The sequence below is a fragment of the Colletotrichum abscissum genome, assembly GCF_030869225.1.
Source record: "Colletotrichum abscissum strain IMI 504890 chromosome Unknown Scaffold_7.1, whole genome shotgun sequence".
Taxonomy (NCBI): domain Eukaryota; kingdom Fungi; phylum Ascomycota; class Sordariomycetes; order Glomerellales; family Glomerellaceae; genus Colletotrichum; species Colletotrichum abscissum.
Genome location: NW_026850514.1, coordinates 1,512,427 through 1,525,118, shown reverse-complemented (window position 1 = coordinate 1,525,118; position 12,692 = coordinate 1,512,427). Strand labels below are relative to the sequence as shown.

The following is a 12,692-nucleotide window of genomic DNA, read 5'->3' as shown; positions in this document are numbered from 1 at the left end:
GACACACACAATCGACGGTTGACTGGGCTGAAATCAAATCTGCGAGCCAATAGGTAGCAAGATTCTTATGAGAGTTAGGATAACTCGTCTTAGGCGTCCGTAGCTGCAGCCTGCACCTTCAAGCCTCTGCATCATTCTCAGTCCCCCGCCCGAGCTTTTTCCGCTCCCGCTTCAACGCTAGAATTCAATCAAAGAAGTTTCGGTCGTCATGATCGCTTGGTCACAATGATTCGATATCTGGCTATAAGCTTCAGCCTCGATTGCGGTACCTGCCCTGCTATTTTTCGACACCTCAATCAAGGTACGATCGGGCGGGCGCCGGTTCGATGCTACGAGAACGTGGCTCACAGCTACCGAACGGACGGATCAAAAGCATGCTTACGGAAAGTGGGCACACTACGAATACTTCTGTACGAAGTTACGAACCACGGCAGTGCACAGCCTCTTTTTTCTTTTTTCTTTTTCCGATGTTGGCTGCCGTCGGCGTACGAACGGTTGATGAGCGATCTTCGTCATCCAGCACTGTGGCATTGTCAATTGCAGTCTAGATTGAATGGATCGAAGCGTGCCGAGGTAGGTATTTTCGGGTGGCTTTCCGATGTCCTGCAAAGGCCTCCTGGCCCACGGGCCACGGGGCAGGGCTGGCTCCCTCCGGCTTAGATCTTGCGCCCCGGCCGATTGCGGATCCGGTCGGCGGCCCCCGCGCCGCCCGAGCCAGGAATCTGCCGAACAGCGGCACGTGAGCGACAACGACAGACGCGTGTGTCGAACCTCACCTCAACAATGAGACCTTGCTTTCGTCAAGAAGAGGATAGTGACGGCAGGCTCAAGTTTCTTGAGATCTGGATCGGATGAATGTTGGAACTAAACCCGCAATGCCCTTCGGAACCCCTGGGATCGGAAGGGCCGGAACGCATAGTCGATCGTTGTCAAGAAACTGGATTTATGCCGGCCCAGTTGGGATTCTTGGCAGACCAGCTCTTGACATTCCTTGTTTCTATGTATCCCGCTTACGAAATGCTTTTTTTGCTTTGATACAACAGATGACCTATCGTGAGTTTTTTCTAACGAAGAATTAGGAAAACGTTATTTCGTTCAGTCAATACTCACTAGCAATGTTACCCATCATGTAAAATAATCGTATAATTCCACAATACCAACACCGTCTACTCGGAATGACTTTAGGACCGAAAATTTAGACTGAAGCTCGGGAGAATTGTATTCTCTCCAGCAAGGCACCAATCTTGACATTCACTTTTTGCTGGTCAACCCCATTGATGCCGTCGGCAAGCGTTCAAGTCGTTTTGTCAACCCGGAATGTCACGACGCGGTCAGGAAAAGTCATTGAAAGCTTATGTATCAGAAAAGAAAGTGTTCAATTTGTAACGAGTGTATGTAGTGAGCTATCCATTACGCGGGTCCAAAGTATATAGTACATGATTATGGCTCCCAAATCCGCCCAATCATGGTAAAAGTACAGAGATTCCAAGCCTCGTGGGCTGTCATTTGTTTTGCAAAAAGGAAAAAGAAAACCAGTTTCAGAGAACGGTCAAAGAAAGAATCTAGCAGTCGCCCTGGTTGAAGGGAGCCAGGGTAATAGCCTGGTTGTTGTTGGTGAAGGGACGACCCGCGGTCGCGACGCGGAGGACCGAGTCGGCCGAGTTCTTGTTGTAGAAGAAGCGCGAGTACGTGTTCTGGTTGACGCCGTCGTCGCCGGAGGCGGTGCAGTTGAGGGGGACGCCGACGAGGAGGGACTGGCCGTTTGTGGCGCAGACGAAGGGCGCGAGCTTGCGGACCAGGGTCTGGCGCGAGGTGAAGCCGTTGACGGGGCGGTTGTCGTCTGCGTAAGGGGCCGGAACGGCGACGAGCTCGCCGTTGGTCTGGAAGAGTTGGCCGGTGGAGAGGTTCAGGTCGAAGAGGGCTGCTTCGGTGCCGGCCGGCTTGATTGTGAAGCGGTTTGAGCCGAGGGCGACGACGGAGCCGGGCGTGGGGCCGGTTGCGACCTTGAGGCAGAGGTTGCGGGCGATGACGTCTGTTGAGGTCGGGGTTGCGGAGGAGGAGGTTGAGGAGGAGGTGACTGTGGTCAGGGTGCTTGTGACGAAGGTGCTGCTTGCGCTGGAGGAGGCTGAGGCGGAGGTTGATGAGGCGGTGCTGGAGATGTCTGAGGTGGAGGTGCTGCTGGCGGAGGCAGAAGTTGAGGAGGACTCATCGGCGGTGGAAGATGCTGACGAAGAGGTCTCGGAGGCGGAAGTGGAAGAGCTCACGTCATCGGTAGAGGTGGAGCTGATGATGCTAATGGTGACGGTGGGTTCATCGGTGAAGGTGGTGCTGTTGGGGAAGAAGGTAGGACCAACAGAAGAAGTCAGGGAGGTGATGGTGGAGGACTCAATGGCGGTCGAGTTCGGGAAGAGAGTCGACGTGGGGAACAGGGTCGAGGTCTCGGTGCCCGAGGTGATGACGGTCAGGGTAGCGTTGGGGGCCACGGTGGAGGAGGACAGGGCCGACGACTCGGTGGAAGAGACGTTGGGGAAGAAGGTGGAGGTGGACGTCAGAGTCGTAGACGGCTCCGAGATGGTCAGGGTCGTGGTGTTGGGGGAGAGGGTGGATGAGGGGAAGACCGTGGAGGACTCAGTGGAGGTGACGTTAGGGAAGAGAGTGGAAGTAGGGAAGGCGGAAGTCGACTCGGTGGAAGTCACATTAGGGAAGAAGCTAGAGATAGAGATGGAAGTGAAAGTAGAAGAAGACTCGGTGGCGGTGGTGGCCGTGGTGGTGTTGGGGAACAGAGTCGACGAAGGGAAGGCAGAGGACTCGCTACCAGAGGTGAGAGTCGTGCTGTTGGGGAAGAAGGTGGGCGAGACTGAGGCTGTCTCGGAGGTGGTCGAGTTCGGGAAGAGCGTGGTGGTAGGGAAGACGGTCGAGGTCTCGCTGCCAGAGGTGATTGTGGTGTTGGGGAAGCCGCTGCTGGTAGGGAAGACGGTGCTCGACTCGCTCTCAACGGAGGACGTGGTCGTGTTGGGGAACACGGTGGTGGAGGCGAAGCTCGACGTGATGGTGGTTGACCCGGACGTGATTGTGGTGTTGGGGAAGAAGGTCGAGGTGATGGAAGACTCGCTGGGGAACGAGCTGGATCCGGTGGAAGTGATGTTGGGGAAAATAGTAGAAGTAAAGGTGGAAGAGGTCTCTGAAATAGTAGAGATAATGGTAGAGTTGGGGAAGAAAGAGGAAGAGGGAGCGGATGAGCTAGCCTCAGTGCTGGTGCTGTCAAAGATGGTAGAACCAGTGGAGGAAGACTCGGTTTCGGACGTGGTGGACGAGGGTCCAATGGTAATAGTTGTGTTGAAAATAGGAGGCAGCGAGGTGGTGCGGGTAACGAAGGTGGTGAAGGTAGCGTTGTTAAAGAAAGTACCAGTGACAGAGGTAACCTCCTCAACCACTTCCGTAGACGTGCTGCCGACGGAGGTCGTGGCTGTGACCGCCTCCAAGGCCGTGGACGTGGCGAGGACGGTGGTGACGGCGGTCGAGGTCGTTGTGGTCGTGGAGAGAGCCGTGGAGCCGGGAGATCCGCTGCCGGAAACGGTGACGGTCACGATAGAGGTGGACAGGATCGTGGCCGGGACCGAGACGGTTGCCGTGGCGGTGGCGACGGCCGAGGTCACCGTGTTGGGCGTGACGCCGAGGCACGAGCAGGCCGAGGCGTAGCGGGCGACGGAGCTGCAGGCGGAAGCGTAGGCCGGGAAGGTGTTTGCGGAGATGGCGGTCGTGGCGGCCTGACGCTTCTTGAGGGCAATGGTCTCGAAGATGGTCTGGGTCTCGGTGGCGATGGTGGTGATCTCGGTGGTGCCAAAGGTGAGGGTCCGGGTAGAGGAGACGACGATAGTGGTGGGAACGATGACGACCTCTGTGGCGACGGTCGTGGTCTGGGTGACGCCGACGAGGGAGGTGGCTGTAGAGGAGGCCAACTCGGTCTCGACGACGAGGCTGGTCTCAACAGGACCGGCGCCGCCGCCGGAAGTGAGAGTCACCGTGGAGGTGAAGACTCCGCTGGTCGGGACCGTCACGGTTGTGGTGGTCGTCCTGCTGAGGTGTTAGTCCTTCTGGATGATGGGCAGTGGAGGAGTTGAGAGGGCTCGTGATAGAGGCACTTACGTGGCACCGGGGTAGACGGTCACCTGCAGGTACCGAGAGCAGTCGGCAGTACCGCTTCTGGTGGTGAAGGCACTGGCAGCAATGGCTACACGTGGGGGTGTAAGTCAGTCCATGTGGCCCTTCTATTGTAGATCGCCCTCCAGGGTCGAGGTAAGGGTGGACGATCACTCACCTCTCAGGCAGTTGTCCCTGTTACATTGAGCAGCGGCGGACCCAAAGAGGGCGGCCAACACGGCAGAGGTGGAAGGCTTCATGACTGCTGTTAGTAACTGGACCTCTTAAAGACTGGTGACTCTTGAACTTCGAAAAGAGCAAAGAGTGAATGTCTGGAGCTTGTCAATGGGAAGAGATGCAGGAGATGACTGCGCTGGTGTGGAGATGAGAACAATTCCAGACAACCGGGCCTGGAAACCTCCAAGTCTTATACACCCAGAGGCATCTTGAGAGAGGCACCACCAGGAGCATCAAATCAAGAGACTCGGCATAGGAAAAAGCACTTCCCATGGCGACTTCCACAGAAACCAACGCGGTGTACCAAGGGATGGTGGGGTTCAGAGAGCCAACAGTCGGCCACCAATATCGCGTCTTTTCTGGGTCTTAGACTCCTTCTTCCCTTGGTTCATCTCGCGATTGCCTCAGCGATAGTGCTGGCTATGCGGTTCCTCCATCATAGACTCGCGACTCGCAGGTCATACGCAGTCTGTTGCTTGCTTTGCCTATCGAGACATAAGCAATCTGAGAATTAGGTAGGTAGTCCGCATCCCTGCCTGGCCATGTCCGTTGGAGACGAGACCAAGCTTGCGGACACTAGCGAAAGTGGCTTGACTAGCATCAGCGTCGTGCTTAGTGGTGTGCTTGCCATGCGGGCGGGATGAATAGGTAGATCGCTGCTACGTGGTTCGCAGAAACCCGTCTCCTCAGCCTCGGAACAGCTCCGGGGGTCCATCGCCTGGGTCTGGTAGGGCTCGTACAGATGTAAAAAGGTAGATAAGCTTGCGTGATGAGAGGATGTTCCCTAGGATCCGTGGGATCCCTGTGGGAGACCTCACTAGCCACTTGGCTCTAATGGGTGGTGTGCCTCAGATTAACTGCGCTGCAAGGAACCCGTCCGGCTTGCTGCAAGGGCCAAATTATTTGTCTGTTCGAGATGCAGACATCGGACCATGGCACGCCATTGGTAGGCCCTTGGCAAGGGAAGCTCAAGAGCCGTGTAAGAAAGGGAGAGAGATTAAGAGTGTGAAAGGATCCCCTACCCCTCGTGGAACCCCAGCCGCGGGGACACACGCACGACACGTTGAAAACTAAGCAGATTTTGTGCGATTGGGTCGTGGAGGGGCGGAACTTGGGCTTAGGAAGCCGAGAAAAAGAAAGGGTTTTCAGTCTAGAAGACCTGCGCTGCTGCAGGTCCCAATGGAATTTGCGGAAAAGAAAGCGTGCTTTCGCGCGATAGAGTGGGCTATGTGAATCGACTAAGAGCTACGCTTCCTGCACGTGCGAGTCACTTTTTGATGAAGGTCTTCAGAAAGCCCTGCATCAAGATGCAGACGAGAAACAAGCGCGCCACGGCTGTGAATCCGGATTTTTTTTTTCACCCCATCTTTTTGGTTGAGCAGAAGCTGAAGTGAAGTTGTCAAAATCGTGAGACCGCATAGGAAAAATTGGCTCGGCTTGTCGTCTCCCTGCGAGATATGTGTCAGACTCACAGAGCCTCAAATATGAGCACTTCTTTCATGCCGGATGAACCCAGGATTACGGTAAATGACGTGCCAGTCGATCTCTCATTACTAACCCTGTATTTCAACGAATGAGACGAACTCCGGGGTACCGAGAGAGTGGGCTGTGGAGATGGGAATGCCTTGTTTCCCCAGTTCCACATACCGTCAATCGACCGACCGCAATTTTGGTTCCTATGCCAAGGCCGTTTCGAATTTTCCCTATCACAAGCTGATGTCGTTATGACTCTCTGCGCGGACAATGGCTCCAAGATTGAGTGGTTTCGCCGTCTCAGTACCTAGTGATCCCTCACAGACCGAATCTTCCTTAGGCCTGGATCCATCACTACCGTTCAGCTCGTGGAGGCCTTGTCTTGCACAAGTGCCCTAAATAACAACACGAGGGATAGCTCCATGTCATCATCGCCGTGGATCCCCGCGAGACATTGTATGGGTATTGCGCACAGGCTAGACCGCGAACGTGCCGGAGGTCTCACCCGCATCCCGGTGGGAGTCAAGATCCGCTGCCCGCCAGATGCGCACCCATATCCACAACTTCCTGCGAGAGACTCCCAAAGTGCGAAAGCTTGTGTGAGATGTGAGAGTCAAAGTGACAACTCGGCTTCTGGCACAACGCTTGGCAGATCAATGTCGCCACGCGCGTTGAGACGATGGGTCCAGTATACGAAGGCTGAGGAACATGGCATCTGATTTCGCGATGATCTGGGCCTATGTCGGCCTTGAGTTTATTTGGCGGGTACGTCGATTCATCTCCCATCGTCTTTTTGGGGTAATATTCCGATGTCCTGGCTGGCTGACAAGGAAAAGGCTGAAGCTCAACAACTCATACGTTTACCAGTGAGTCGATCATTTTCCGGAGGTCACCGCTCCTGCCAAGTCCGCATATAACTAAGATCGTGTGTGTGCGCGAGTTTCCATCGTGGTCGACCGATCTGATCCCTCGGAAAAGCCGCTGACAAGCTCGCTTCCAGCAAGCAACGAGCCACTGGTATCATCGAGCCAACATCTGAGAGATCTGCAATATTTCCATTTTAACTCAACGGTCTTAGATCTGTAACGGCGCCATTAGACGGCAAGCAGCTGAAAGAGAGGATCCAGTCGCCCTATGTGCGACTGTGCAAGGTGGTGCTGAGAAGGGAGACGATGTCTTTGGTGACGCGATTCAACTGCCAGGCCGCATTCCACGGGACCTCTTGCCGCCTCCCCACTAGCTTTAGCGAGAGAGCCAAGGATATTGTTCCGGTTCGATTTCACCCGATCAGATCTTTCCGTGATGCTTACCGTCGACATCGAAACAGAGCATCGTTTGTGGGAGGATGGTTCAATGCTAGGTGAGGCCATGAAAGGGTCGAAAGCACATCCCTTGCTATCGATGAAAGAGCGCAACCTCCGCAGTGACCCCAATGAACCTTACAGAAATCTCAAATGAACCAGGGAAGGTTCCAGTGTCATCATTGACTCAAGTCGGGCCCACCAAATAGAGGGGTAATATTCTGCGACACTGTCTGGAATGTTGGAGTTTATCGAGTCCGAGTCTCGGAAAATGCAAGCAGTTCAAGATCCAAAGCAGGGTATCACGAGCATAAAACTTCCCACAGAGAAGACGGATGAGCTTGCGAGTCCTGAAGCCGTTCCTGCTGCTCGTGGGTCGAGTTGCTATTTCCCAAATAGTCCTATAGCTAAAGGTGGCCTATGCTGTTGACGACCAGATTCAAAGCACATTGCAGGCCTTTCTCGAGGAATAAGTATCCTGATGTTTACATGTGAAATTTAGAACATGCGGAGCTAGGGGTTTTCGACTATCTCTACACATGAAGTCTAGATCATCCATGTTGCACTTTAGGCGTCAACGTGTGAAGTTGACTCAACACCCTCGTTGCCTCAATGCCCTCTACTCTAGCTGTTTAAATGCGCGCAATCAGACGCCCTCCCAGAAAAAGGTCTCGGGCAAGTTAAAAGTGGCCCGCAGGATCTCGTCCTGCGGTTTGGAGCTTGAGGCAATAATGACAACGTAGTCTCCTGCTTCAGCAATCCACCTGGACCTCTCCTGCGACCAGTACGAAAGTGAGTACTTATCGAGCACAACCTCAACAGTCTTTGTCTCATTGACAGACAAGAAAGGTTTGGAAAACGCCTTGAGCTCTCGGACAGGCCTCAGCAGCGTACTCTCTGGATCGTGGATGTAGACCTGGACAACCTCCGCTCCGTCGTAAGGACCCGTGTTTTTTACGTCAACCAAGACCTTCATTTTGTAATCTTCCGTCGGCTCAAATGTCTTTGGCACCTCAAGCTTCGAGTACTCAAACTTTGAGTAGGACAGGCCTTGGCCGAAGTAGAAGAGCGGATCTCTGTCAACTGATTCGTAGTAGCGGTGGCCGATGAAGACCCCCTCACCGTACACGATATCGTAGTCAGACTTTGAGAATGAGAGATATGCGGGGGTATGCTTGATGGACACAGGGAACGTCTGAGATAGGCGGCCGGAGGGATTGGCTTTGCCGAAGAGAACGTCTGCGAGGCCATGGCCTGTCTCCTGGCCGCCGAACCATGCGTGCACCAAGGTAGCTGCTTTCGATTCCCACGGCATCTCAATTGGACACCCTGATTGAGTGATAATTACCTGTGAGGATGTGTTAGTATCGAACATTTGTAACTCGCGGTTGCCCTCGTGTGTTCGGCCAAGAAGGGAAGCTACTTACAGCATTTGGATTGGCTTGAAGCACTGCTTCGATTAGATCGTCGACGCGGCCTGGCAGTCTGAGGTGCTTTCGGTCGGCCCCTTCATACTCGAAATCTGATGACAGTCCAGTCACAACGATAGGAATATCGACTTCCTTGGCCAAGTTTGCAGCTTCTTTGATGGCGACCTCCTCATCAATGAGCTCAAATCCACCAACGCGGCCTGCAAGGGTCAAAGCTGTGCCAACACCTCCTGAGAGGTCCTCGTTTACTTGAACAACCTCAAGTTCGAGGGTTAGACCCTCAACCACATCTGTGTTGCAAAACTTCTCCATGGAAAGCCTGTTGAAGCAAGGCGTAGGCCCTGTTTTCGGCGGCTGGTCCGTCCATAAATCGATGACATCCTTCCCGTCTATTTTGAGCTTGCCTTTCCCCGATGTACTGAAGCCGAATCTGAAGGGGCTCGTGACGGAAGGCGTGTATATAGCCCGGGCTCTGACGTAAAACTTCTTTGGAAGCGACGCGTGGAAACTCTCGGGCACATCTATGAGTTCTTTCTGGGCGTGAGCCGTCACGAGTACTTCTGCGTTAGGGTTCTCGTCCGGATTCTCCTCAAAGATCTCAACTGACCACCCAAACCCTTTGTGCTGTGACTGCTGAGGCATTAAATTCTTTAGAAGTGGGCTGAATCTGAAGGCTGCGACTGCTGTTAATATCAAATACCCCAAGTATGTTGAGTGAAACCTTACAATGGCAACCAAGGGCATATGATACGTTTTCCGTTCCAACTGCCTCGACAATAGCATCGTAAGGTGTCACGGAGTAGTAAGGCTCAACCTCTGCACTGCCGCCTCCACTCAAAGCAGGGTTCTTGACATGATCGCCAATCAATCCGATTGTCTTCCCTTTTGGTTTTGTGATTGGGAGCACCTTGCAATCATTCTTTAGCAAGACGATGCTTTCAGCGACCAGTTGACGAATCAGAGCCTGCTGCTCGGGTGTATTCGACGCCGCGAAATAGCCAGCCGGTTTCGTATCCTTCACTTTGTTCACCAAATTGAGAACATTCCGAACAGCCTCGTCAACTGTCGTACGCGCGACTTTGCGGCTGTTAATAGCTAGACTTAGACACTTGCCTCTCCATTGTGTGGGCCCGGGCATCTCCAGATCAAGCCCGGCGTTGATGGCTTCAGAGGTGCTGTAAGTACCAAACCAGTCGCTCATGACGAGTCCCTTGAAGCCCCATTCATCTCGAAGAACCTGCTTCAGCAGCAAAGGGTCTTCGCTAACGTGAATACCATTGATCTTGTTGTAAGAGGTCATAAAGGTCCAGGGATCTGAGTCGCGCATGACGAGTTGGAATGGCATTAGATGGATCTCCCTCAAAGTCCGCTGCGTCATGCAGACATTGTCTTCAATGGAATTGTCCGACTGATCGTGCGCGGCATAATGCTTGACACTCGTTGCAACACCTCGTTCTTGCACGCCGTTGATGTAGGCTGCTCCGAGAATACCGCTCAGGAAGGGATCTTCGGCGAACGCCTCGAAGCCACGTCCGAATAATGGTGAACGCTGGAGGCAGATGGTAGGTGCCAACAGCACATGCACCCCTCTGGCTCTTGCCTCCTCTCCAAGAAGATTGCCGACCTTGTGCAATAATTCGGCGTTGAAAGTTGCGCCCATACCAGTGGCAGAGGGCAGCATGGGGCTCGGGTTCTGGGGAAGAAACTCATTTATCAGTATCGGAGCCAAAGAATGGTCAAACTTGAAGGCTTCTCATCGCCCAGAGCGATCAAGGACTTGGACTAACACGAGCAAAAGAACGACGTCCTCGGATGCCATGAGGGCCGTCTGAGGTCTGCACGGGAGGTTAGCAAGATGCTCATCCCTAGGCAAAGTGCCGGCTAACAATGAGATCTGGTATTTGGCGATGAGGTAGACCGGTCGTTCGGAAAGATCCCTGCCCAGCAAGCAATTCGGTCTTCTCGTCCCAGGTCATTTGCTTGATCAACGCCTCGACGTCGAGGGGGGTGAACTCAGCAGCCATCTCGACGATACTGATAATTCCTTGATCTGACGAAGCTCAAGTGATTGAAGTTAGGGGAATTTGGAAAGCCCGGTAATCTCGGACAGCTATCAAGCTTCAAGTGGCCTTCCGGTCAATATTATGCGGTGTCATCTAGGGATTCGGTCAGCACAGACCCGAGTCCGAAGCACAAAAACCGCCGAAATACTGTCCTTCCCCGTAGGATGAGCGGGCCGTCTCGGAGTATCGTCGGTAAACGCGACGGAGTCTCCTGTCACGCGTGAGCAAAACTTGCCTTGATTCGATCACTTCGGTACATTCGGCGCATTTAGGCTAAACCCGCGCCAGCCGGAACCCTGTCCGGAGACTTCCGGAGTCCACGGGGCCCCGCAAATACCACATCCGATCCAGTCCCGGGACCAGTCGCTGACTCCGCTCTGCGAAATGCGGAGATATATATCACCGGAGGAGCGATGATGGATTGGGATTTACGAAGCGGCCGTACTTTATTCCATCTGCAATCCACGCGACATCAGAATTATAGTAAGCAAAGGTCTTGTGACAAAGAGAGTGGAGCGCCTTCGCTCGGAGAAAAGCCTGCGTGTAAGTTGAGCGGTAAGCGTAGGCAACGAGCTCTTGTACTTTCTCTATGATCTTTGAGCCAATACTAGACATCGTGTAGAGTAGCACAATGAGACCGCAAGACAAAGTGGGACCATATTCGGTGAGCAAATGCGTCGCTTCCTCATTGCGATAACGCCCAGCACGGTCAAAAGGTTTTGGCAGTTTAGTAACATCTGTCACCCACAGGCCAGAAGTGTCTCTAAAATGATAGACAGGTCTGGATCGAAATGTGAATTGCAGATCCATGGTGTTTGCTTCTTGGCCCTTCGATGTTGTTGTAATTCTGCGGATAGCTGCATGAGTTGAAACATCAACGCTGTTACGCAATTAGCAAGCAATCCTTTGTTGCCTTAACAGATTCCGAGTTTACCTTCATGAAATGATCACCTTCATGCGTCTCATAAATAAGTGCACAGTTGTTTGCATGCCCTTTGACAACAAGTATTTCCCTTACTCTTGCTTCTCTCCGCAAAGCGACTATAATCTTCACCGCCCTCAACAATCATACACTTGGGGATGTCGGACTCATCTAATGACGATGTCCTTTTCGACTCTGGCGACCGGTCTGGAACCGAGTGTCAATCATATGCAGACACCCATGATGATTCCGACATGTCTACCTTATTTGACTGGAACTTGGACAGTTCTGGCCAAGATGCCCTGTCGGATCGCGTTTGCCTGGCTCCGATAAGCGGCGGACGTGAGAATGATCGCAACATGAAGAAACGAAGGCGAAGAGACCAGACTCGTTACCAGGAGCAAGCCAACCATTCAGTAGCGGGACCATCGATTGCCAATATTCCCGAGCTTTATTTAATCAACAGCCAAGGGAATTACAAAAAGTATCGCCTCGTGCCGGCAGAAGTCGAAAAGAATCAAGCCGTGGAAGACCCGAGACAAGATCTGGAAAGTCTTGAAGATCTTCTTGGTGACAGGGAGAAATCAAGCCAACAACTCCAAGTTCCGAAACGCAATATTCACCCACGCCATTTTGAAGGCTCCATTCTCTCCATAATTGACTCGATGGAAAATTCTTCTGGGATCAGAAATGTGGAATATGTCATATTCTTTTCTCTGATGGTGGTGATTGCCATTATCATTGTGGTAGGCCTCTCGACCAGACCTCTCCCCACACTTCCCTGTCTGAACTCTACTCGTGATGCCACGGCGTTGCACACAAATCGTAGTATTCACTACCCAGAGATGAAAAAATATTGACGGGATTTATTTGCAGATTACTGTTTTCTCTCATCCATAGTCGTGTGCCTAATTGCTTACGACGATCTTTGGGGCATAGGAACCACGGGTCGTGGTTTTTGGCAGCTACTCTACCACATCACGTACCAAAAGCTTACGAAAGCAGAGACTGAAAATCACGGGCAATTAATTGATGTTAAGATTTCAGCTGGAGGGTGTGTTTACTGTCTAACTCGAAGCAATGCATATGTAATGCAAAATTCTTGCGGCATTCTACCACCAATACC

General features: G+C 52.8%; 3 protein-coding genes across 3 annotated transcripts; 1 reads left to right on the top strand and 2 right to left on the bottom strand.

The window, feature by feature from the left end:
- Positions 1-1,562: 1,562 nt before the first annotated feature.
- CABS01_04016 (uncharacterized protein) lies at positions 1,563-4,400 on the bottom strand (the record flags this gene model as incomplete). Its single annotated transcript, XM_060537388.1, has 3 exons — positions 1,563-4,074; positions 4,147-4,231; positions 4,319-4,400. The coding sequence occupies 3 exons, from the start codon at positions 4,398-4,400 to the stop codon at positions 1,563-1,565; spliced, it is 2,679 nt and encodes an 892-aa protein (XP_060391646.1).
- A 3,397-nt stretch (positions 4,401-7,797) lies between these two features.
- Positions 7,798-10,605, bottom strand: CABS01_04015 (glycosyl hydrolase family 3; the record flags this gene model as incomplete). The annotated part of the gene is made up of 5 exons (XM_060537387.1): positions 7,798-8,499; positions 8,579-9,255; positions 9,308-10,274; positions 10,369-10,416; positions 10,468-10,605. 5 exons carry the CDS (start codon positions 10,603-10,605, stop codon positions 7,798-7,800), a joined length of 2,532 nt encoding a protein of 843 aa, XP_060391645.1.
- Positions 10,606-11,724: 1,119 nt separating this feature from the next.
- Positions 11,725-12,426, top strand: CABS01_04014 (uncharacterized protein; the record flags this gene model as incomplete). Its single annotated transcript, XM_060537386.1, has 1 exon — positions 11,725-12,426. One exon carries the CDS (start codon positions 11,725-11,727, stop codon positions 12,424-12,426), a length of 702 nt encoding a protein of 233 aa, XP_060391644.1.
- Positions 12,427-12,692: the final 266 nt, after the last annotated feature.